Genomic DNA, 25,108 nt, shown 5'->3' on the forward strand with positions numbered 1-25,108 from the left:
AACAAAGTGACTGCCACCACTACCACTACAAATACTAACATTAAACCACCACCATTACTAATCGTCACCACCGCCACCACTACCACCATAACCATAATCACGACCATCATAATTGCCACCACAACCACCATTGCCACCACAACCATAACCACCATGACTACTACCACAACCACAATCGCCGCCACTAACATCACCACCATTGCCACCTCCATCGTTGTTGTAATTGCCACCAACAATACCACAACTGTCATCACTGCCACCACAATTACACCCGCCAACATTGATGCTACCTCCACCCCTACTACTATCGTTACCTTTACACCCTAATCACAACACCCGCTATTATCACCACCACCATACCCTTACCATTGTTGCTGCTATCACCACCACCACTTCCTCCCCCCTCCCTCCCCCCCCCCCCAATCGCTGTCGTTGCAACTACCTCGACTACCATTTTTATTTTTGTTATTATATACAATTATATCATGTCTCTTGAACAAACGACATTTTTGAAAGGCTTTTGATTTTAACGTGGGCATAAAAGTCGATATTGCTAAAACTTTTGATACTTTGAACTGAAATTTTCTTCTCCATGTGCTTTCTAGCTTTGGTTTTTCTCGTATGTTTGTGGACTGTGTGCATGTTTTATCATAGTTAGCTCACTTTTTAATTTTTGTAAATGGCACACCACATGGGTTTTCTCTTGCTATCAAGGTGTACATCAGGGAGACCCTCTTTCTCCACTCATTTTCTATGTGGTGGAGGATGCTCTGAGCAGGGGTCTATCTTTGCTTTTCTCTGGTTATCATCTTATTTGAAAGAAACATAATGATTGTGCTTGGGCTGAGGTTAATTGGCATCATTTTATTCCGCCGCGACTATCTATTTTGGCTTGACTACTAAAATGACGTGGTATATATTTTGCTTTTTTTTTTGTTGTTTATGTCATAATTCTGAGGAATCTACTGCTCATCTTTTATTTGGTTGTCCGATATCTAGGCTGCTTTGGCGGTGTTAGCATGTCAATTTGGTACTTCTTTGCCTTTTTCAGATTCTTTGGCTGAGTTTTGGGATGTCTGTGCATAAGCCATTTTTCCAACAGTTGCATAATCTCTGAATATTTGGAAAGCTCGAAATAAATTTATTTTGAGGTCGGCCAATCTACTTTCATCGACTTTACATGTCTATCAATTCTAGGTTGGTTTATGGTAGGAAGTTTATACCTGGTTACTCTCAAGGTTATGACACTCATGCCATTTCTTCTTCTCAAGGTTATGACACTCGTGTTCTTCTCTTGGGATCCAAACTATCACTTGAAATGAGCCCACTATTCTTCCTCTGCTTTAGTCTCCACCTTGGTTTCCTTGGATTAAACTTAACACAGATAGTTTGTCTAAAGGAAATCTTGGTCTTGCTACTTGTGAAGGAGTTTTCAAGGATTGCCATGATCAGTTTATAAGTGGTTTTAGTTTTTCAAACCTACCTTATATTGTGAATATGATCGTTGCATTTATTCCCCTTTGTTATCTCATATCTATAAAAAGAGGAATACAAAAACGAAAATTATCGCCAAATGACTCTTAACATTTTACCTCTTAATTAGCTCATGAGCCTTTTAAACATTTTTGTACATAAGGTATTTAATTTTAACCCTATTGGATTTAAAACTTATTTTAATTTTATGACTGTGGCTGAATAAAATAGATCTGAAAATTTGGCCAAAACCTAACAAGGACATGGTAATTATAATTTGTTAACCTCCTCAAATAATAAGTCGTAGCAATAATATAAGTGGTCAGTAGAGAATGAGTGGTCTGTAATAAATGGGTAATATTAGGAAGACTAAATTTACAAATTAAATGATGTGTCACTAATAGAAATAAACACGTTTATCAACATGTAAGTAATAAACCAATCATCAACTTCCATATCTTTTAGTTTTCAAAACATTGTCTACAAATTTAGTTTTCCTAGCATTACTCATAACAAATTTAGTGACTTGCATTGCCATACAACAGACTTAAGAGCAACTTCATCCCACTAAGGCAATAATTGCACATGCAATTAGGTAAAGACAATTATTGCCTAGTGAATAGTAAGTGTCCGAGTGCATCTCTACCTCATAAATGAATTGCACATGCAATTGTATTAAAATTATTATTTTTAAATAATCAAAGATAATTTTATGTTTAATTTTGGATAGAAATTTTAACTATTCCGTCACGCCACGTATCATTATCTAAAATTATAACTTATATGGATAGACTTTCGATTAGATTTTTAACCAATCTTGTAGCACTACATGTCATGAGGATATTTGAAAGTAATTTTGAAATTGAAATGTGGTGTAAAGTGGAAGAGGATGATTGAGTATTTATAGGAAATTTTTTATTTTGTATTTTTTTTTAATTTTTAATAACCTAATTAGTATAGATTGTTGGATTATATTTGTTTTGCAATCCAACAACCTAGATTGTGCCACTCAGGCCTAAATACAATAAGACATTTTTTGATGATTTTCTTTTTAATTTTTTTAAGTAGGAAAAATATAGACTAGTAATAATAAATGCTAACGGCTGAAGTTGCACCACGTGTCCTGGTCGTTAGGATTTAAATTCAAAATTATATAAATCATTGGAAATCCAACGGTCTAGAAATATAGTTGTCGGAAATCCAATGGCCCATAATGTGCCACATTGCCCCTCATTCGGTTGGGTTGAGTGCGCCTGTACTGCGGGCCCCAACACCAATTTTTGGTTGGCTCAATCACCTTTATCAACACGTGAAAACCATGCGCCTGACCAAAAAAAAAAAAGAAAAGGAACGTGGCTGACATCATCCTCACGTTAGATCAACTCGGTCGCTGAGATGAGGCATTCTTGCCAATAGAGTAGTCCGATTTTGCTGGGGTCCCTTATAGCCCAACTGATTAGGCTAGGGTGGATAGACTTTTTTTTTTTGGGATTTTGGGGATTAAATTGCTCTATTGTCCAACTAATTGGCATAGGGTGGACTTGCTCTAAGTCTTGACTCCATGTGAGAAATTGACTCTATTAGACCATCTTCAAATGAGATATCAAATTCTAAGTGGAATGTCATGTAATCAAATTTGAAGGTTGGAATAAGGTCGAACCGATATGTCAATCCTATGTGGATTGACATATGAAAAATGTGATGTCAAATAATTTTTTAATCATTTTATTATGTGAGTTCTGTTAATGCACCAATTATAGATTTTGAAAATTTATTTAATTGATTTCTTTTTAAAAAATGGTTCTACAAATATCATTTATAACAAAAAAAATATATCGGTTGGAGGAAGAGAAAATATGACATTGCCACGTCAGGTATCAAATTAACATTTGAAATTTATATTTTGACATCTCTATTAGAGATGCTCTTAATTTGCAGTGAATGATAATAATATTTTTGGTTTTTTTAAGAAGTATTTTTCGAGTTTTTTTTAAGAAATATTTTCGAGTTTCTTTTAAGTAAAAGTAGGATGCAATGATTTATTTGGTTAATTTATCAGGTAGTGTTACAACTAGTGGAGTCTTTGCTTATGGATGAAATTGAATCTTCTTTTAATTATTGAGAACTTTAATGAAAAATTTCATGTACTGTTTACTTTAACGAAAAACCATATTTTTACTTTTAAAAATCAATCCTAATATTATTCACTTACAACATTTTATTATCATTTTCGTTAAAATTCAAAATTCAAACTATTTTTATTAGTTTTTATTTTATTATTTTATAGAAAGCGAAAGGTTAATGTTAGGTTGGTAGGGCCGGTAGACCATTTAGCCTAGTCATGTGCTTTGGTTGGTCAATACTGGCCTTTTTGATTATCGAATCTTTATTAACTGGGAATATGCACCCTACTCTGGACTAGCTATATGTTATATATTATTGTCATTATTATTTTAGTATAATTAATGATGCTTTCTAAATTATTGTGTGGTAGCTGACAAACAATAATTCAGAGAATATCGGTGCACTCACCTTAGGTGGCTCATAACCTCATAATAACTCTCTAAAGAACAAAACTCCTCATTTAGATAGCAAGTTGGTTTTGGAAGAAATTAATACAAGTTCCAACCACTTGCTCATGCTTCTTCAAATCTATTTGGAGGCATTTGGTTGGTGAAGTTTTGCAATAGGGAATTCGGAGACACGGTGGCCTCATGGGATGACAGCTTGGCGTCGGAGGTGATGGAGGTGGAGGAGTATCCGAGTGAGTTGAGGTGTTGGGTTGGGTGCTCGTCGAATTGGGTTGTTTGGTCTTTTTACCCTTTTCTGGTGGCGTGGGTGGGTGGGTGGGTGGGGCGGCTTCGGAAGAATGAGGGACAAAACTGGAATTTTAATGAATGTGAGGTGTTTTCATAATTGTGCTACTAAAACCACTTTATTGTTGCCACTTAGTACTGCGGTTTGGTGATATTTTTCTTTATTTGGAAGTGAGAGGTCTTAGGTTCGAACCTCGTGGATGGTGAATTCGATACCAAATTAGGTTTCTCATCGTGTGACTTTGCCGAACTCCCTGTGTAAAAAATATCAATGTACTCAAAAAAAAAAAAAAATTGTCTTATTTTTCCACTCACTTTTTAATGAAAATGTTAATCACTTATTTATCCTTTTAATAAAAGACTTTTAAATCCATATTTATAAATTCTTTATAATTTTAATTAAATAACTAAAACAAAATAAAGAAAAACTAAAACTAAAGAAAATAAATCCATCACCCTCCTAAATCAGCCATCATGGGTCGACGACTATCAAGTCCCCAATCATCCATCACACCTCTCCAGTAGCAAACATCACCCTACTCTCTCTTTTAATTCTGGTAATACCACCTCCAACCTCTCTTCCTCTTCCTCATAGATAAACAACAATGGTCACCGAACACGTGTAGAATAGAGATGCAACAAAGGAGGCAGCCATGGAAGCTAGAGGACAATGACAACCCAGATTTTCAAATTGAATAATACCCAAATCCCAATTGGAATAAACGATTTGGAGCAATCTTCCTCCCCCGTCTTCACTCTATTCCTCCCCTCCTGTTTCTCTCTCTTCGTCCCCCGTGATTCTCTCTTCCTCCCGCTCTTGTTTCTCTCTCTTTCCAAAGGAGATGCCACCAAGCAGATGTCAAAGGTTTTGGTTTTTGATAGGGTTGGGTGGAGGTGTTAAAATAAAATATATTAAAAGTTATTTTAAGAAAAATGGTAGGTAGAGGAATAACATTTTATTTTTTTTATTTTTTTTATCATTGATGAGATTATAATGTGAGTGTAAAAATAAAATAATGAAGTGGGTCTATCACCAAAATTGTAGGGTATCTATAAAACAATCCAATTTTAGTCATAAAATGCAATTAGTTAAATTAACTAATGAACTGTCGTATCATTTGATGAAATTGACAAAAAAATGAACAACAGAAATTGGATATCTGTTATTATTCTTTGTGAAAATGCCAATGATGATTTTTTGTTGGAATATATCACCAGAAATTAATATGGGAACTATCAACTCTCGAAAGGTGACTTGTATATTAACCTTGGCATATACGCCTCTTCAAACAAGAAGTTCCGAAACTAATTGTGATGACTAGTCACAGCACACTAGAACTTAATCATCTCTATATATTTACTAGTAATTAAGATTGCAATAGAAGTACCTCGATCGCTACATAGTGCAAGCAAATATCTAGAAAATTATCATGGAATCACTTTCACACTAGGGGACATGTGACTAGCAGTATAACGTGCTAATGTTAGAGAGACTAAATTTGTAGATTAAATTTTGAAAATTAAAAGACATGAAAGTTAATTATTGGTTTATTACTTAATCGTTAATAAACGTGCTCATTCCTATTAATGACACATAATTTAGTTTCTAAATTTAATTTTCCTATCATTATCTTACAGAAAAGGGCTGGTGCATACAACAGCTTTCTCACAACCAATAATCCCTCCAGTAAAGATCACCTGATCAATTATTATAGGAAGGGCATTGTACCGGCACATTAATCCTAAGCAATATTTTTCCAATCTTAACGTAATTAATAACATTTATACAACTTGATATCCATCTTGAGGCGAAAATAATATTGCCCCTGGAAAGTATCAGTTTGAAGAGTGGGAATCCCTCTAGCCATGAAGAAGTCTCCAGTCCCTCCGACCACCGAAAGATCCCTAGTTTTCTCCGGCATCAAATCCGCACCCATAATATTCAATGTACCCCTGTGCTCACTTGATTTGAACACCAATGTGAATGCAAACCAAGCTGAGTAGGTGTCTTTCCTGTCGTAGAAATAGAAGCCATGAGCGTTTGCGATGGGCGGAGAGTGATACTTGTCGTCCCTTGTAATAGGGTCATTAAAGACAACAAGCATACCGAATTGAGAGCCTGGCGCAAGCTTGGTTGGATTTACGGTTGCAGCAGATGTTGCATTAGTCTTATCCTTCTGCGTGCCGTCAAAAAGTTTGTCGTGATAATACAGCTGCATTCTCATGCATGGTTTCTCTCCTTTGAACTTTGGGGTTCTGGTTGATAACACGGAGAGGAAAATAATGAGGACAAAATAAGGAAACAAAATTTTGCTGCAAAAGTTGTCATGGTATTACTTTCCTACTTTTGATCGGATTGTTGTCTTGCTTAGATAGAACTACCTACTTGTTTCCATTTATAGTGGAGTTTGGAGGTTGATTGGTCTGTCATTTTAGTTTTTAGTGGAAGGATTTTTGTTGAAGAATAAATAGAATTTTACAGCTTAACTTTTCTGTATTCCACAATTCTGAATAAAAGGTACATACAATCCTTGTTACAAAAGGAAACAAAAATAAAGGACACAATATCCTTCCTAAAACATGACTCTAATAATTGCAAAATATTTACATTCCTTTTTTTCCTAAATATTGACTTATTCCAATACTCCCCCTCAAGTTGGAGCATATATATTACTCATGCCCAACTTGACAAGCGAGTCATCGAACCTCCTACTACACACGATATGGGTAAGAATAGATGCAAGTTGTTCCTCTGAGTTCACAAACGGTATTGACACAATCTTCTTCTCCATCTTTTCTTTCATAAAATGTCTGTTAACCTCAACATACTTAGTGTTGTTATGCTGTACTGGATTCTCAACAATTTCTCTAGCGGACTTATTATCACAATACAACTTCATTGTCTCCTTCTGTTTAAAACCGAGACTCCAAAGTAATTTTCGTAGCCAAAGAATCTTACACACACCATGTGCCATACCCCTATACTCGGCTTCGCAGAAGACCGTGATACCACATTCTGCTTCTTGCTCCGCCACGTAACCAAATTACCTCCAACAAATGTAAAATAACCAGATGTAGACCTTCTATCAGTCACATCACCTGCCCAATCACCATCAGTAAATCCCTCAATCCTCATATGTCCATGACATTCATACAAAATTCCTTTACCCGGGGCAGACTTCAAATATGCCAAGATTCTCATTACCGTCGCCATATGATCCACACTAGGTGAGTGCATAAATTGACTTAACACACTTACGGCATAGGCAATATCCGGACGAGTGTGAGACAAATAAATCAGCCTCCCCACTAGTCTTTGATATCTACCTCTGTCAACCGGTTCTTGATTTGGATAAATCCCCAAATAATGTTTCCCACGATGGGAGTGTCCACAGGTTTACATCATAGCATGCCTGTTTCTTTTAATAAATCCAAAACATATTTATTTTGAGCCAAGAAAATACCTTTAGATGACCGAGCGACTTCCACACCAAGAAAATATTTCAAATCTCCCAAATTCTTCATCTCAAACTCGGCTGCAAGGTTTTGTTCTAACTTCATCATCTCTTCAGAATCATCACCCGTTATTATCATGTCATCCACATAAATAATTAAGGCCATCCCTTTACCACTTCTCCACTTCACAAATAATGTATCATCCGAGTGACTTTGATAATACCCAATCGTCCTTTTAACTTGAGTAAATCTACCAAACCATGCACGAGGTGATTGCTTAAGTCCGTAAAGTGACTTTCACAACCTACATACTCTGGTTTTTCCTCCGACATTGTACCCCGGAGGGAAATCCATATATACCTCTTCTTCCAAGTGCCCATGAAGAAAAACATTTTTCACATCAAACTGTTTCATTGGCCAATTCAAATTTGTAGCTAACGAAATCAGAACTCGTACTGTATTCATCTTTGCTACTGGAGAAAAAGTTTCCTGATAATCAACACCATAAGTTTGAGTATAACTCTTTGCTACTAACCTTGCTTTGTACATGTTTACTGATCCGTCTGCCTTGTACTTGATCGTAAAGACCCATCTACACCTAACCGGTTTCTTGCGTTTAGGTAGCTCCGTTACCTCCCATGTATCATTCTTGTGTAGTGCCATCATTTCTCCATCCATTGCAGCAGCCTATTTAGGATCCTTCAAGGCCTCCTCAACTTGGGTTGGTGCTTGGATTGCTTCCACATTATTTACCCAGGCTTGACGTTCCGGTGCAAGGTTCTTGCATGACACATAATTTGCTATTGGATACTTTACTTTTCTTTTAGGAGAGAACCTATGAGGAGGAACACCACGATTTTGCCTTGGCGGCAACTTATACATACTTACATCATTATTTGGATTAATTACATGAGCATCTGTAGTACTTACCTCAAGGATATTCAGAGTAGACACATTGGGTAGCACTATCGAGCTAGAGAGAGAAGGTGATGTGGGTTCTGCAGGTGGCACTTCTTCCCCTGAAGTACATGGTTCGGCAGTAGGTTGCTGGACTGATATAGCTTCCTCGACAAGACCCTGCCAAAAGCCTACACTCGTCTCGGCAGGCAGCAGTTGAAGGCCCATATCATTCTCGGCAGTTTCTTCCCGAGAGACTGGTGTCCCATTTTCATCCTTGTCGTTAACACATGCTTCCCCTGAACTACATATCACATCCTTTAGTACCTCTAACCACCCAAGATCAACTTGATCACCACTAGTGTTCTCCCCCTGATGATCTGAAGGTGATGGGATCGAAGAATAAAAATACTCTGATTCAGAAAAAGTAACATCCATAGTCACATACATATGTCGAGTTTCAGGATGATAACACTTATACCCTTTCTGTTGGGAGGCAAACTCAACAAAAACGCACCAAAGGGCACCAAATGGCACATAGATCCAATTTGCTACAATGAATCTTGTGAATATGAACATATGCTACACATCCAAACACACGAAGAGTAAGGGTATTAGTGGATACTGCAGGAACATGTTCCGCCAATACTTGAAGAGGTGTACAAAATTCTACAACCCAAGATGGCATACGGTTAATCACATACACAGCATAGGTAATGGCTTTCGGCCAATCGCTTAGGCACAGACGCACCAATAAGCAAGGCACGAGCAGTTTCCAAGATATGACGATTATTTCTCTCAACAATCCCATTCTGTTGCGGAGTATGCAGATAGGTAGTTTGATGAATAATTCCACTATCTTGTAGAAATTGAGATAACTCAAAATTTATGTACTCTCCACCATTGTCAGAATGCAAAACTTTAATATCAGTGGAATACTGAGTCTTAACCATCTGTTGAAATATACGAAACACATCACAAACCTCACTTTTATTTTTCAACATATACAACCACGTCATACGAGTGCAATCATCCACGAAAGTAACAAACCGCCTAATTCCCGTAGTACTAACAGGGGAAGGCCCCCACACATCAAAGTGTACTAGTGCAAATGAAGAAGATCTTCTATTCATACTTGGAGGGAATGAAGCACGGTGACTTTTGGCTAAAATACATACTTCGCATTTCAATTATGAGTCTTCAATACCACTGAACAAATCAGGTAATATATGTTTCAAATAACCAAACGATGCATGCCCCAAATGACGATGCAATAACAATACATTCTGTAGATTACTATTACGTGACGAATGAATCAAATTAGCTCTTCCAGGAACCATGTCATCCACATAATATAGCCCTTCTCTCTTAATGCCACGCCCAATGATCTCATTTGTCTGAATATCCTGAAGCAAGCAAAATGAAGGATACATTACCACAACACAATCTAATTGTTCAGTGACTTGAGGTACATACAATAAGTGATGGGACAATGATGGAACCAATAAACAATCATGTAACGAAAGAGAGGGCGTAATAGACATTGTTCCCGCTCCAACAACAGCAGCAGTAGTACCATTGGTAGTTGCCACACACTTTCTATGAGAATCTTTCATGGACTGAAACAAAGTTCTATCATACGTCATATGATCCATTGCACCAGAATCTAAAATCTAACCTGTATTGGTCATTGTAATCACACACGCGATAATAATACACGGCAATTATAGTACCAAACAAACAGAACCACATGCTGTAAGAAACACACAAATCTCGTTCCAAAATTGTAATTCACACGGCAATGCAGCAGACTATCCTCCAATTGCTTAAGTACATCAATAATTCATGTCAAAAAGAGAAACAAAAAATTGAAAGTAAGAAGTCAAGGCAACAATTGAAAGCTTCAATTGCCACCAAGAATCCACCCTGCAATCCAGACAAAAGGCACAAAATCCAAGATGCTACAATCCACACAGCACAACCAGAAGCCAATACATGACACAACCAAATTGTTACAGTAATTGAACACGGTGTTGCTGTATTGGAATACAAAGCACAGCACCACACATGGCAGCAGCAAGATCACACTGCTACAAATCCAATATACACGGCCTGACCGATTTCTGCAACAAGCAGCGCAGGAACAAGTCGATCGAACACAACAGTGGAAGAAAATATTGGTTTACAGTTTCTAGGGTTACGGAAAATTTGGCTATGATGCCAAACAGAATTTTACGGCTTAACTTTTATGTATTCCACAATTCTGAATAAAAAGTACATACAATCCTTGTTACAAAAGGAAACAAAAATAAAGGACACAATATCCTTCCTAAAACATGACTCTAATAATTACAAAATATTTATATTCTTTTTTTTCTTAAATATTGACTTATTCCAATAGAATATGCCGGATTTGTTTTTTACAAAATTTTAAGCACAAAGTCTTCTACTTTGTGTCCGGAATCATTATGGTTCAATATTAATGAAAAGACTTAGGGTGTTGTACTTATCCTCAACCATATGGAGCCAGTGCCCAAATGGCCTGAAACTGAAGTGGCCCGTATCAACTTTGGCTGTTTTGCAAAGTGATGTACACAACAGAAGGAACTGAGACAAAAAGCCAGCCATAGGACTTGAGTCACTAGCACCGACCTATAAAGCGCCTTTGTAAATAATAAGATAGACCTATTAACCAAAAAAAAAAAAAAAAAAAGTCTTCCAGAGAAAAACTTATATGACACGGTATACTGTTACGGTGACATCCCGTGTTAATTACATTAATACGTGTAAATTTTATTCCAAATATCCTTATTTATTAGCCAAGGTTCTAAAAAATGCTAAGATGCTAGTCGGCCGGCGGGCAAGGGCCTAGTACCTAGGCGACTAAACAGATTTATGTAAATTTATTATATATCTTGTAAATAAGCCTATTTACACTTAAAAAAAAAAAAAAAAACTATACTTGTATGGATAATAAAAGAATGATAAAATGCAAAAATGCAAAAATAGAAGTAGAAGAATACACAACGTACATCCATCGAACAAGTTCAATATTTAAAAAACAGTAAGCATATAATCATAATGAGGAGTATTCTTGGATGATAGACTAAATTCTTCTTGTTCATGATCCTTACATTGGATTGGACGTAGACTAAATTATTTAACCTTGTTGTATCTAGTTTATTTCTTTTCTTTGTATGTATCACCTTAAAAGTGCTCCAATTCATTTCACAATAGGATGAACTTGTAGTCAATCCATCCTTTGCAAATTAGGTACACCATTTCCATAAGTATACCACCATGAAACTAAAAAAAAAAAAAAAAGACACAACTAATGAAAAAAAAAAAAAACCAAGCCGCCTAGCTCCAAACCGAATTTTTGAAATGATTTGCCCTAAATCGTGGCGTTACTTGACCGCCTAAGTCGATTTTCAGAACACTGTTATTAGCACATGACTCCATGTGAGTGTACCAATGCTAATAAAATTAGTACGTGCAAATTTTGGTCCAAATATCCTTATTTATTGGCACATGACTTCATATGAATTTATTCGTGTTATGTAAGTTATTCATTGTCTAATCATAATGACAAGCATATTATTATTGTTATTATTTACGTTGGGGGACTAAACAAGATCGCAAACGATGGAAAGTGCTTTAACACTATTGTTGTAAGCATTGTTGCCCATATGTGTTTATGTTACAGATATTTTTAATAGAAACATGCTGGAGATTTTATTTAAAACAAGCAATTCCTGGACAATCACTTGAATGTGCTTGCACCAACTAGATGCTTCTCCATAAGATTAAAAAACAATTAAAAATGCCTTATACTATCATTTTAATTTTTTTTATGTCTAACATTATAGCAAGCTTTTAATTTTGAATTCAAAACCATAAAAATGAATCCTATTCACTATTCACACTATAAGCCTCGGCGCTTCATTAAACTTGGTATTTTCTCTAGTAGACTCTCTCTGTGTATGAAATTTTCTGTCTTTCTTAAAGACATTACACTGAAAAAAAAAACCTCTTTTCTGCTATATTTTTAACTTCAACCTTAGTTATTGACATGGTTAATTGTGATTATAATGATCCTAGTTTGAAGTCCTGCTAATAGTCTATGTATTAACCTATTCTAAAATATTATACTTATATAGCTCGCCGATTCCAATAAAAACTACTATTTATTATGTATTTAGTGCAAGATTCTTTAAGAACAAAAAAAAAAAAAAATGAAATTGTATTATTTGTTAGATTATTCTATATCTTTTTTGTTTGTTTGGATTATTATTTTAGATTTTACAGTTTTATTTTTATTTGATTATTATATATTTTATGTAGGAACAAAAGATGTTATTTTAGATAATTATTTAAGATAGCTCACCTATAAAACAAATCCTGGCTCTGCCCTTGAATACCTTCTAAGTAGGAATTTGCAAATCCTCCTGACATATCTTTATAAAGCGCGTAGGATATGGTACATTTCTAATCCATCTAACCTTTTAACTTGACCTCAAACTAGGTGAGTGTAACAACCCGTCCCTAATTTTACGATTTTATAAATTTTAAAAGTGTGAAATTGTGAAAATGCCATTTGAGGCGAGATTGTTGACCTTCGTTGACCGTCATTTCATGACTCGTACGAGTTATTATTTTACCATATTCTTGAAGTACTCAACGGTACAAAAGCGTAGATGCAAGTAGTGTGACAGCCCGTTCCGAAAATTTTTAAAACGTACGCGTGAAAAGACGATTTTGCCCCTAGTGTGATTTCTTTACGTTGTGTGGTTGTTTTTGGTTGGTTGTTGGCTGATGGTGGACCACACATTCCCACACACACACACACTCACCATTTCCCTGTCCCTGCTACCTGTCCCGTGCCATTTCCCTTCCCATTTTCCATCCAAACGTACGGACACACCCCAAAACCCATCAAATCTTCACAGATCGAAGAAACAAAGTATATATCCATGCTCGTGAGGTCCGTGGGAGTCCAACCATACCCATTTCAGGTAAGGATACCTTCGTTTTCACGTCGAACTCGGGATACCCGATTCTTGTCACTGTTCATGCACACGTAAATTCTTATGTTTTTGGGAATTTCAAGCTTGTAGGAAGCTTGGTGAGGTCCCTAGGAGTCTCAGGGTGGTTTGTTTGAAGGTTTTGGACGTCGGGATCGTGAGTTTCGAGGTTGGCCGGAGTTGGTGGTGTTTTCCTGGCGAGATTTCTTGGATTTTAGCACTTGAAAGTGGTATGAACTTGTTCCTCTCGTTGTAAGCTTCAATTTGGTACCAATTTTGTGAAATTTGGTTTAAAAACGAAGAAGATAGGACGATTTAAAGTTTTCCCGATTTTCCGGCGCCGGCAACGGCGCCGGAGCCTCGCCGGAGAAGACGACGGAATATTCCGTCAAAATTGACGGAATATTCCTAAAGGCGTTGACGGAATCCGTTAACTGACGCCGTCAGCGTGCCAGGCACGTGTCTGCGCGTGTGGTTGTGCCTTGGCCGGCGCGTGGGGGCGCGTGCGACGGTGAAAATTTTTTCTAAAAATTTGGGGATGTTCCTGAGGTTGAGTAGATCACGTTGGTGTATTCATACACCCCATTTGAGCATTGTATGAGAAGTTATTTCATAAAGTTGGTTATGTGCTTTAAAATTAACGTTTTTGTAGTTGTTTCGCATATAGGTGAGACCTATCCCGAGGACGAGCGTGGTCACTCGAGGCAAGGGGGTTACGACCCTTCTACTTACCAGTGAGTGGGTTTTTGGTTTTCCGTATATACCTATATACTTATACTTTTCCCAGAAATCGATTTGAAATGTTTATTCGTTTTATGCCATGTTTATTGTTTGCCATTTATTTACGCATTATTAGTAGTATACATATATGTGTGTATTGGTGTTGTGGACGCACAGGTAAGTGCCAGGTGAGTATAATTTATATTTACGTTCAGTAGTGATTCTAGATACATAGAGAGCTCATAACCTGCACCCCTGGTGTTAGTGCTCCCGCCCAGAGTTGGGCACAGTCTTTCACGTGATGTTCACCTCTCGCACCACACGCTCATCTTGGATCCAAGTTAGGTGCACAGTCCTGTCGTACAGACCACTTTAGGTGGTTCCGACTCGTAGGTGACCCGCGATCATTCGCCCAGCCTTCACGTGATCGTAGCACTTGAGCGTAATTATATTACACCCAGGCCTGTCGTACAGACCACTTTAGGTGGTTCCGACTCGTGTGCAGGTATAGCTAGTGAGATGGAGATTGAGCTCTAGATTCAGCTGTACAGGTCACGTTAGGTGACTCCGGCTGACAGATTACCTGACATTGATTTGTTATTACCTGAGCACTTGCATTTTACTTAATGGTTTTGGCATGGCATATTTCTGTGCATGACTTATATGTACGTAGGTTATATTTTTTGGGAAGTATACAGGTTTTACGATGAGGGGTTAGAACTTGTTTTGAAATGGTTTTTGAAAAGCTTTGTTTTTGCCCACTCACGTTTTTGTTTTGCGCCCCTCCAGGTTCTAGTTGACTAGCACGTTTGGTGGCTTCCCCGAGGATTTCCCCGGTACTACTGACAGACTATCACTAGAGTAGGACCACCCTTGGGTGTGCTTTTGTAGTGTCATTTTCTCCCGGACTGCACTAGGTCTTTGTGCTCTGAACCTTGTTTCACACTTTGCTTGCGCATGTATGCTTTTACCTTGTGTTAAGCAGTTGGTTTTTATTTATTCGTACTACTTTTATTATTATTTTATTAGCTTCCGCACTGTGCACTTGGCTGCGTCACTTCCACGTGACGGCTAGTATGCCCTGATCTCGATTGGGGTGTGTCAAGTAGAATCGTAATTAGAGTTACGATGAAGGTTTTACGGAACTACAAATCCTAAAAATACTTTGGTAAAAATTACTATTTATATTTTATATATTTTTCATAATTATCATATTATTATTTTAATATTTCCTGATTGGATATTTTAAATATTTAAATAATTTATTTTTGGCCAGTAGGCCCACACATCACAAACTCTCCACCTTCTCCCTACCGCGTGTCCCTCTTCCCTTACTCTCCCAGACCTCTCTCTTCCCTCTTCTCTTAGTCTCTCTCTTGTCCCTTTCATCTTTCTCACTCTAACTCCCTCTCACCTTTGCGAACACCAAATGCCGTGAGGCCGAGACCATCACCTTGCCACCTTCCACGGCAAATCACACCACCACCATCTAACCTCACCACTCATCAAGTTACCAATGTCCAAGTATAGAAATAGAGAACCAGGTGGTGAACGCGAACTCAGATCGTGACCTCCATTTTTTTTGGCGAGGACCTCATGGATTTTGGTGAGGGTGAGTCTCGAAAATAACCTAAAACTTAGTGGATCGTGTCTTGGTATGTATTTCTAGTTATTCTAAGGTTTTTGGTGGGGGTTTTGGTACAAAAATAACACGGGGGAAAGTTCCCTAGATTTCCGATGAGAAACCCAGCCTTTACAGGGTTTTTTTGGGCCGATCCCGACTTTGGCTTAACCTCATTTTGGCATACCCTTATTCCTGATCTCCTAAGCTTCATTTTGATCTTTATTTCAATGAAAATAGTTAAGAATCAAGCTTGAACGGAGCTCGGAAGGTTTCCTGGCCAAACTTGGTCTAGTTCTGGCCTTCTTCTTTGTTGGGTTAGACCAACTAGCGAGCCCAAACGGGTCAACTCGACCCGAGAAAAAAATAAATACATAAAATTCTAAAGCCTAGATTCACGATCCAGATCTGGATCCAAACCCAAGATACTGCCCGGCCCAAACCTTTGGCCGATACGGCCCATTTCCGAAAATGGATCTGGAATATTTGTAGAATATTCTTTGGAATACTCTTAGAATGTTTCGTAGGTTGACTTTTTCAAAATTTTCTCGAAAACCCTTCTAGGCTAATTTCAATGCCCCAAGTCCTTTTTTGGCATCTATTTAGTGAAATTTCAAAGTTTTAACGTAGTTGACCGCCGGGGTGGCTCGGTCGATTTTTTAGGGTTGACCTTTGACTTTTTTGTTGATTATTTACGAAATTTACCTGGAACCCTTCTTAGGGCATTTCGACGCGCTAATTTCGAATCCGCCATCTGTTTCTCCAAATTCAAACGTTTTAATTGAGTTTTACTAATGGGTCTATTATGCTTAGGTAAATTAGCATTAGCGATCCGCAATTACTTGCTCGAATGGCTACAACCTCGTAAGTATCTGTGAATGAGTCCTTTCTTTTATATATACATATATATATATATATATATTTGTTTAGTTTCCATATATACATCTAATAACGAATTTTCTATGTGATGCCGTAATTAAATTAACATTTATACGAAATGTCATAATGATGAGAATTAGGAAATCATTATAAATCCTACGTGATGCTTTAATTAGATTTATGGCTATGAATAGTATTATGTTGACTAGAATTATCGAATTATTGTGGCATGACTATATTTATGTTATCTACTCATCATGTGCTACACTGGTGTCAGCACTCACCTGAGCCAGGGCCAGGTTTCACGTGTATGTTCACGTCACACCGTATGCTCACTTTGGATTAATTGTAGGTGCCGGTCATGTCCTAGATTGCTATAGGCAATTAGGACTCGTATGTGGATGCGCATAATGCCAGTCTTCACCGGATTGTAGTACTAGAGCGTAAATCATTATTACACCTCGTCCTGTTCATGTCAGAATACCTCTACATGAACTCGTGTGTCAGCATGTGTCAATGAGCACTTAATGTGATATGTTTATTTCTGCGAGGTATTGTGATTACTAGAAGTTATATGCTTATTTACCAATTTTGTGACGTATTGAATTCTTGAGATATTGCAGGTTACAGTAAGTATTTTCATACTATACGTAGTATGTATATTTTGGAAACTATACTTGTTTTACGACGAGGGGTTATTATGTTTTCAGAAAGGTTTTTACAAAGCTTTATTTTTAGGCCCACTCACCTTTGTTTTTCATCCCTCCAGGTTTTAGTAACTGAGATTTTGTGTCGATGAGGATTCTTGGCAAACTTTGGTATAAATGTTTACCTCCGATAGTATAATTCTCATTCTACCTTACTGTACTTTACTTATGCTTTGACATTACGCGTGAATGGGTTCATTCCCGCTCACTAGCGCACTCTTACATTTAGGCACTTTTAGGTTTAAATTTACTCACATTTTCCACATCACTACACTTTATGGCTTCGTCACCCTCTGGTGTCGGCCAACACAGCTCGATTTGAAGTCCACATGAACATTTCAGGTTGGGGTGTGTCAGTGAGTAATTTCTAAGCCCCAAGGATTGATGCCAAGTGAATAAATGATGGACCACAAAATGTTAGATAGGAAGGACTAGAGATGCCCCTTTTGAGCATACAAACGTATAGAAGAGGAATTTGTAAATGATTTTTTTAAGAAAGAAATTGCAAATTTCTCTCACATACATATATGATGCTCATGACGGGCATTTTTAATCCTCTCTATTTAATTTTATGATATATTCCTTGGTAACTTGGGATCAATCTCTTAAGACTTGGCTCTCATCAACGTAGCCCTCCACAAAATTAGAATGGCTTAAATCCAAACTACATACATATAGTTTTTAGGGTTTTGTAGTTATCCTAGGTAGCCGCCTACATATATAGTTCTGTTCTATCTGTTCCGCCCTTCATACATATTTTGATTCCAAGAAATGCTTCTGTGCCAGTGCTAGCTTTTAAGTTATTACTAGCCGCCACATGATTGAGTGACCAAACTTGGTGATCATAATATTATTGATATAAGAATTCAATTCAAGTAAATCTTGGTGTTTAATGCGAATGCTACTGCTTTTTTGTTGAATTTTCTGTAGACATTAAAATGTATTCAATCAATTCTTGAAATATGACTGCTATATTAACCTCAAATACATATAGGCATTGTTTATACTTGCTGAAAAGCAACTGCAAACGAGAAGTTTTACAAGATAACTGAAAATTATAGAATCACTAATAATGATCATAGCACACTGGCAAACCATCCTTAATCCTCTTTTATTAGTGAAATCACAACAGAAGTGCAGACCATACTCATAAGGAAAGCAAACTAATTAAGAATAGTTATAATCGAACCTTGTCTCTTTTTTATTTCTTTGCATGCATATACAACAACTCTCTCCAAATTGTCTCACATGTGCTGCTCACGTGACTAGTTATATAAAGAGCATTGTATACAAGAATTTCTCAAATTTGAGCGTAATTAATAAAATTCATGCAACTTGATGTCCATCTTCAGGTGAAAATAATATAAACCCTGCTGATTATTAGTCTTAAATGGGGCATCCCTCTAGCCAAAGTATAATATGTATTAATTAACCTACTCTAACATATTATACTTGTGCTCACTCGAGTTGGAAACCAAAGTGTACGCAAACCAAGCGCTGCAGTCGTCCTTAAAGTCATAGAAATAGAAGCCTTGAGGTTTTGCCACAGGTGGCAACAGAAGCTTGTCGTTTGTCACGGGGTCGTTAAAGGCAACCAGCAATCCGGCATACCAAAGTTTGTGGAACGAAGGTTGGTTGCATTTGCGACGGCATGCAGCTGTTGCCTGCATTCGCGCCATCAAATAGGATTCGTGCATGGTAATAAAGCACTAGGCTACGAGCCTCTTGTATGGCTTATTTATGCACTTGGAATTTTGGGTTTTGGTGGCTAAAATAGATGGGAATATAATTGGGACAAGCAAAAGGACACTTTTTTCTGCAAAAGTTGTCATTGTTGCTAATTGCGGATTGAATGAAGAAATCATTGGGCACAATTTGATAATATAAAGGCTAACTCTTGTGTTGTACTTAAATATCCTAGGCGTCAATACACACACACACACACACACACATATATATATGAAGACTTGAGTCTCCAACCATGGATTAATTAGCTTTATTATCTCGGTTAAAATATTTGAACTTAATATCTTGTTGGCAACCTTTTTAATAAGGGTAGACTCCGCTCATATATGATTTACTAATATTAGAGAGATGATCCGTGCTCATGTGTATGATTTACTAATATTAGAGAGCTGATCAGTAAATGTAGTATAAATGACAAAACACTCATTTATCCCTATACATGTTATGTAGTTCGAGCTCAAGTGATGACACACACACACACACACACACACACACACATATATATATATATAGTGTTTAGCTCAAGTGATATGGTTGATGTGGAGAAAATTGCATGCGAATCATTATAGTGTTATTAATCTACATATTATAATGTGAGCGATCATTCAAATGAAGACTCAATAAAGATGTAATTTGAGGCAGGAACGGACTGACGCCTAGGGCTACCTAGGCTATAGCCAGGCGAAATTTTAGAAAACAAGCTATACTTCTAGTCGTAGCCCAAGCGCTGTGACGACGGTGGTATTGCCTTGATGAAGCCATGGTGGTGTGATGTAGATGTCATACAACTGAGCAAAGAAGATGAGACTGGTATGCCCTAATTCTTTTAACACCCACCAACCAAAACGACTCTGTTTCGCTGAAGCTTTTTAACTGAAACTTGCGTATTATCTGGTAAGTAATGCTAGGAAGACAAATTTTAAACTAAAATTTTAAACTAAATTTTGTAAACCAAATAATGGGGTTGTGTTGTTGGAGAAATTTTTAATTGTGACGGGAACAAGAGTGGTACACCATGTGTTTTTATGTAATTGATGATAAATATTATTTTTTAAGTTATTAACTTTTAACACACAGATCTCATCATTTTTCTTCAGTCCCCACGACTGAAGCCCTGAATTGTTGCTACATTAGTCTTCAGTCCACTAGACACAAAGTACACCGGTAAAAAGAGACCAGATACAAGATCATCTACTTTTTCCACAAGAGCACTTGCAAATGGCCCCTCCTTTGGTACAAGAACTCCGACCACAAAAGCACCAAACATGGCATGAATTCCAATTGTATCAGTAACAAAACCAGCAGCCAGAACAGCAGTTAGTGTAGCGCATACATTGATCTCATCAACAGGTTCATCTTCATGACATCGTTGAGACATCCATTTGAATATTGGAGGAACAATGACAATTGCACAAATAATAAACACACACCCAGACAAGAAGACCCATAGTGAAACAAGGGGAGATTGGTTACTGCCAGATAGGGCAACAGCAAGAGCGAGTAGAATCCAGGCGGCCACATCATTAACTGCGGCAGCCGACATAGCCATTTTTCCAATGTCAGTGTTCAAGAGTTTCAGTAGCATCTACCCCTTTGGCTATGGTTTCTCAGAGTTATCGAAATGGCCACACCCATGAACACAAGAAATACAGTAGCATCTACCCCTTTGGCTATGGTTTCTCGGAGGACAAATGCTGAACCGATTCCTAATGCAAATGGGAGGGTTATTCCTGCTACGGCAATGGCAAGGGCTTGTTTTCCAGTCTGACGTATGGATTTAGGATCTATCTCTAGGCCTGCAAGGAATAGAAAGAATAGGAGACCGAGGTTTGCTATGGTGTCCAACACAATGATACTCTTCGGTGGAAATATTGCCTGAAGATAACTTTTGTTCCGTCCCAGAGCTGATGGCCCAAGTAGGATTCCTCCCTGCCAAACCAAAAATGTCATTCAACCTTTAGATGTATCACAATCAGCATGGTATTCTGCTTTAGGTTCAATTAAATACAAAAACATCTATTAACCCTCACAACATGCTTCTGTATGCAAAAATTTCAAAACAGGCAGAAGAAGCTTTAAAAAAAGACATCGAAAGGGGACGCCATGGAAGCATATCTTCATTCCAATATGCCTAAACGTCATGTAAGGATTTTCATACAGCACAAAGAAGAAGCAAAGAAGAATATCTGTATTGATCCTAAACACATCTGTATATCCAAGAATTCATTTAAATAAAAACAAATAAAATAAATATTTTTCAGAAACATTGTACTATTTTTCGCTAGACTACAGTCCAACACCCCCTAACATCCAAAGTAAAGAAACTTAACCGCCACCAAACTTCAAACACAGAAATTTAACAATGAAGGGCCACAAGCTCTTCTCCTCGGAATTGGTCCCGGCAAGTAAGACTGAGTGTACACATAGCAACGTGATCAAGGACAAAACTAACTGCCCTTCGATTAAATTTCAAGACAAAAGTAAGAAATGAGCTTACAACAATCTCCGCAATGACTCGTGGCTGTCTTAACGGCTTCAGAACATAAGCAAGAACCCGAGTAGCTATAACTACAATACATATCTGCAAAATAGCGAGAGGCAGTGCAAAATGAAGAGGACTGTCCCCCTGGAACACACCGTTTGATGTGGCGTTCATTGGAGGTGAACATGTATGCCCTGCTGGAGCATTGGAAGCCATCTCTCCCAAATCAACGTCCACAAACAAAAAACCGAACACTCAACTTCAGTATCTGCCAACTGAAACCCAATATCAGAATTCGAATTCAGAATCACCAAGTTATATAGAAGAGGACCACACCTCCACTACACGAATCCTTTGAATATACATTCATACAAGACAAATATGCGCAACAAAAGAGCATATACATTAATGGACAACATATCATGCGCCAAAAAATAAGTGAATCATCTCCCACAAAGCGCCACTTTGCGTAGCGTTAGAACAAACACAGTACCTAACCAACCTGGAAGGGTCGCTTTAGATCCAATGGCTGAGATTAAAAAAGATTAAAATTGTCCTTTTTCTATTGGATCACTATCCCAAATCAAACAGTACGGTTCATTGGTTAGTTTATAAAGAGTCCTAAATCCAGTCAATTGGGATTAAAGAATCCCAATGCTGATCAAAGTCAATGAATTTAAATGGAATTTGAAAAATCACAGAAGAAGAACAACACTAACACACATGAATTAGCAAACAAGCAGCTTCCTAATCAATGGCATTAACCCATGTGAGATTTCTGGGAAAGAATCCAACTCTACAACTTAAATCACATTTTTCACAAAACCCCATAAAAATCTTGCAAAACAAAACATGTTTCGATTCAAGAAAATAGGATAGGTAATAAGTTTACCTGTTTGTTGTGCCAGCAGGTTGGGTTGGATCAAATATGAATCCCCACCTGGACTTGGCAGAAACAGAGCTTTTCAGAAATGGCTCTGAATTGGGAGTGTAGCCAGTACCTGAAGCTGGAGATTGTCCCACCGGATTCTCTGTTAACTCCACGAAGTTGTCTTTTTACACTTTTTGGTTGATAAAAAGCATTTTGCTAATAGATAATTTAGGTAACAAATTCAGAATTTGTCTATGTCGGTTTGTCAGGACAGTGGCAAATTTTTTTTTGGTTTTTGAGTTCGAATTTATCACTACCATCATAACTAATATTTTATTTGTAATATATGAGATCTCAGGTTTATTCATATGCTTTGCTTGGTGAGTTTGTTATTAAATTATTATGAATGGCTTATTGTAAGACCTACTCTAAATCTTCAGGAGCTCAAGGTGAAACATCGTTACCAATTATCAACTCCGAAATTAGTATTTTTTTTTTTTTTTTTTTTTTGGTAAACTATGTGTGTACACTAAGAAAATTAATGGTTAAGTATTAATAAAAATAATGAATTGTTATACTGATTTGAGTATTCCTTTACAAATCTGTCGTTCTAAATTCGAACCCTCGGTTTTTTTTACCTAGAATATCGTTTATATTAAATAAAATATAACCAAACCAATTCTACTACTCATATGTCTTATTTTTCCAGTAACTCTTTGTTAAAATATGAAGGTTAAAAAGTAAGATGGCTAAAAAATAGAGGGTTTTTATCATAAATAGTCTTTGACATTGATCAAACTCATCATTTTAGTCTCTCACTTTCAAAATCAATCAATATCGTCTTTGACATTCACTACCTTACATCAATTTGGTCATTCTATTAAGATTTCGTTAACTATTCTGTTAGTTTATATGTGAGACCCACAAATCCAATGAAATGGTGACACGTGAATTACATAAAATAAGGGTTTTTTCTCGCAAATGGTCTTTGAGATTGATCCAACTACTCATTTTGGTTCCTGAGTTTCAAAAATCGATAAATTTGATCCCCGACTTTCATTGCCGCACATCTAGTCATTCCGTTGAAATTTCATCAATATTTTTCGTTTATGTGCTGATGTGATCCCACTAATCCAATCAAATTGCTCCACGTAGATTAACTATAAGAAACTATATTTTTTAAGAGTGAACTAACGGACGAGTATTCCCTACTGCCATTTTCTTGTATCCCACAACCCCAATTGGCAAAAAAAAAGAAAATCAATCTAAATTCGATAAAATTAAATCCAAATTCAATTCAAATTTTATAGGATTATAACCAAATAGATAGAATGAGGAGTGAGGAGTGAATTCAGGAGACCAAGTACTTTAATGGTGTCATAATGCCCTTTTTCTTTTTGAGCATAACCTGATGAAGACGACGATGACTTTTTTAAATTTTATTTTAGTTTTGGTTTTTAGTTTCTTATTTTACTTTTAGTTTTAAATATTTAGAAAAACAGTCTTCTTCTAGTTAATCCATGTGGTGCCATGTAACATCCCACATCGTTCAGGGGAGTGGATCCTCTAAGCCTTATATGTATATTCCTATCTCTACCTAGCACGAGGCCTTTTGGGAGCTCACTGGCTTCGGGTTCTATCAGAACTCTGAAGTTAAGCAAGAAAGGAGTGAGAGCATTCTCAAGATGGGTGACCCATTGGGAAGTTGCTTGTGAGTTCCCAGAAACAAAACCGTGAGGGTGTGGTCGGGGCCCAAAGCAGACAATATCGTGCTACGGCAGAGTCGTGCCCAGGATGTGGTGAAGCATGGGTCGGGATGTGACACGCCATATATGATTGAATTAGTGGGACAAAAGATATTAACAAAACTTTAACAAAAGGATTAAATTAACGTGCGGTATTGAAAGTCAAGGACCAAAATGAGGAGTTGGATCAATGTCAATGATCATTTGCGATAAAAAACCCTTATTTTGTGTAATTCACGTGTTATCATTTCATTGGATTTGTGGGTCTCACATACAAACTAGCAGAATAGTTGACGGAATTTTAACGGAATGACCAAATTGATGTACGGTAGTGAAGGTCATGGACGACATTAATTGATTTTGAAATGAGGGAGTAAAATGATGAGTTTGATCAATCTTAATGACCAGGAGTTGGATCAATGTCAATGATCATTTGCGATAAAAACCCTTATTTTGTGTAATCCACGTGTTATCATTTTATTGGATTCGTGGGTCTCACATACAAACTAACAGAATAGTTGACGGAATTTTAATGGAATGACCAAATTGATGTACGGTAGTGAAGGTCATGGACGACATTAATTGATTTTGAAATGAGGGAGTAAAATGATGAGTTTGATCAATCTTAATGACCATTTGTGATAAAAACCTAAAAATAGAAGTTGGATCGT

The 25,108-nt window shown here is 37.1% G+C and overlaps 3 protein-coding genes across 4 annotated transcripts; all 3 read right to left on the reverse strand.

Annotated features, from left to right (window-relative positions):
• Positions 1-57: 57 nt before the first annotated feature.
• LOC125479694 (eggshell protein-like) lies at positions 58-454 on the reverse strand. Its single transcript, XM_048589410.1, has 2 exons — positions 367-454; positions 58-323 (listed from the first exon to the last, which is right to left on the reverse strand). Exons 1-2 carry the CDS (start codon positions 452-454, stop codon positions 58-60), a joined length of 354 nt encoding a protein of 117 aa, XP_048445367.1.
• Positions 455-6,061: 5,607 nt separating this feature from the next.
• On the reverse strand, positions 6,062-6,618 carry LOC103927316 (dirigent protein 5-like). Its single transcript, XM_018642578.2, is given in 2 exon segments — positions 6,062-6,582; positions 6,585-6,618. Coding segments are annotated over 2 exon segments (555 nt in total).
• Positions 6,619-20,398: 13,780 nt separating this feature from the next.
• Positions 20,399-22,975, reverse strand: LOC103927295 (cation/H(+) antiporter 18). 2 transcript variants are annotated; one of them, XM_048590042.1, is made up of 3 exons: positions 22,714-22,975; positions 21,837-22,089; positions 20,399-21,268 (listed from the first exon to the last, which is right to left on the reverse strand). In XM_048590042.1, exons 2-3 carry the CDS (start codon positions 22,035-22,037, stop codon positions 20,915-20,917), a joined length of 555 nt encoding a protein of 184 aa, XP_048445999.1. In that variant the 5' UTR covers positions 22,038-22,089; positions 22,714-22,975; the 3' UTR covers positions 20,399-20,914. The 2 variants fall into 2 exon arrangements, with proteins under 2 accessions (XP_048445999.1, XP_048445998.1); XM_048590041.1 differs by having other exon boundaries at positions 21,837-22,096.
• Between the last annotated feature and the right edge of the window lie 2,133 nt (positions 22,976-25,108).

This window comes from the organism of the source record quoted next, unplaced genomic scaffold, assembly GCF_019419815.1.
Source record: "Pyrus x bretschneideri cultivar Hongxiangsu unplaced genomic scaffold, Pyrus_bretschneideri_v1 Contig3, whole genome shotgun sequence".
Taxonomy (NCBI): domain Eukaryota; kingdom Viridiplantae; phylum Streptophyta; class Magnoliopsida; order Rosales; family Rosaceae; genus Pyrus; species Pyrus x bretschneideri.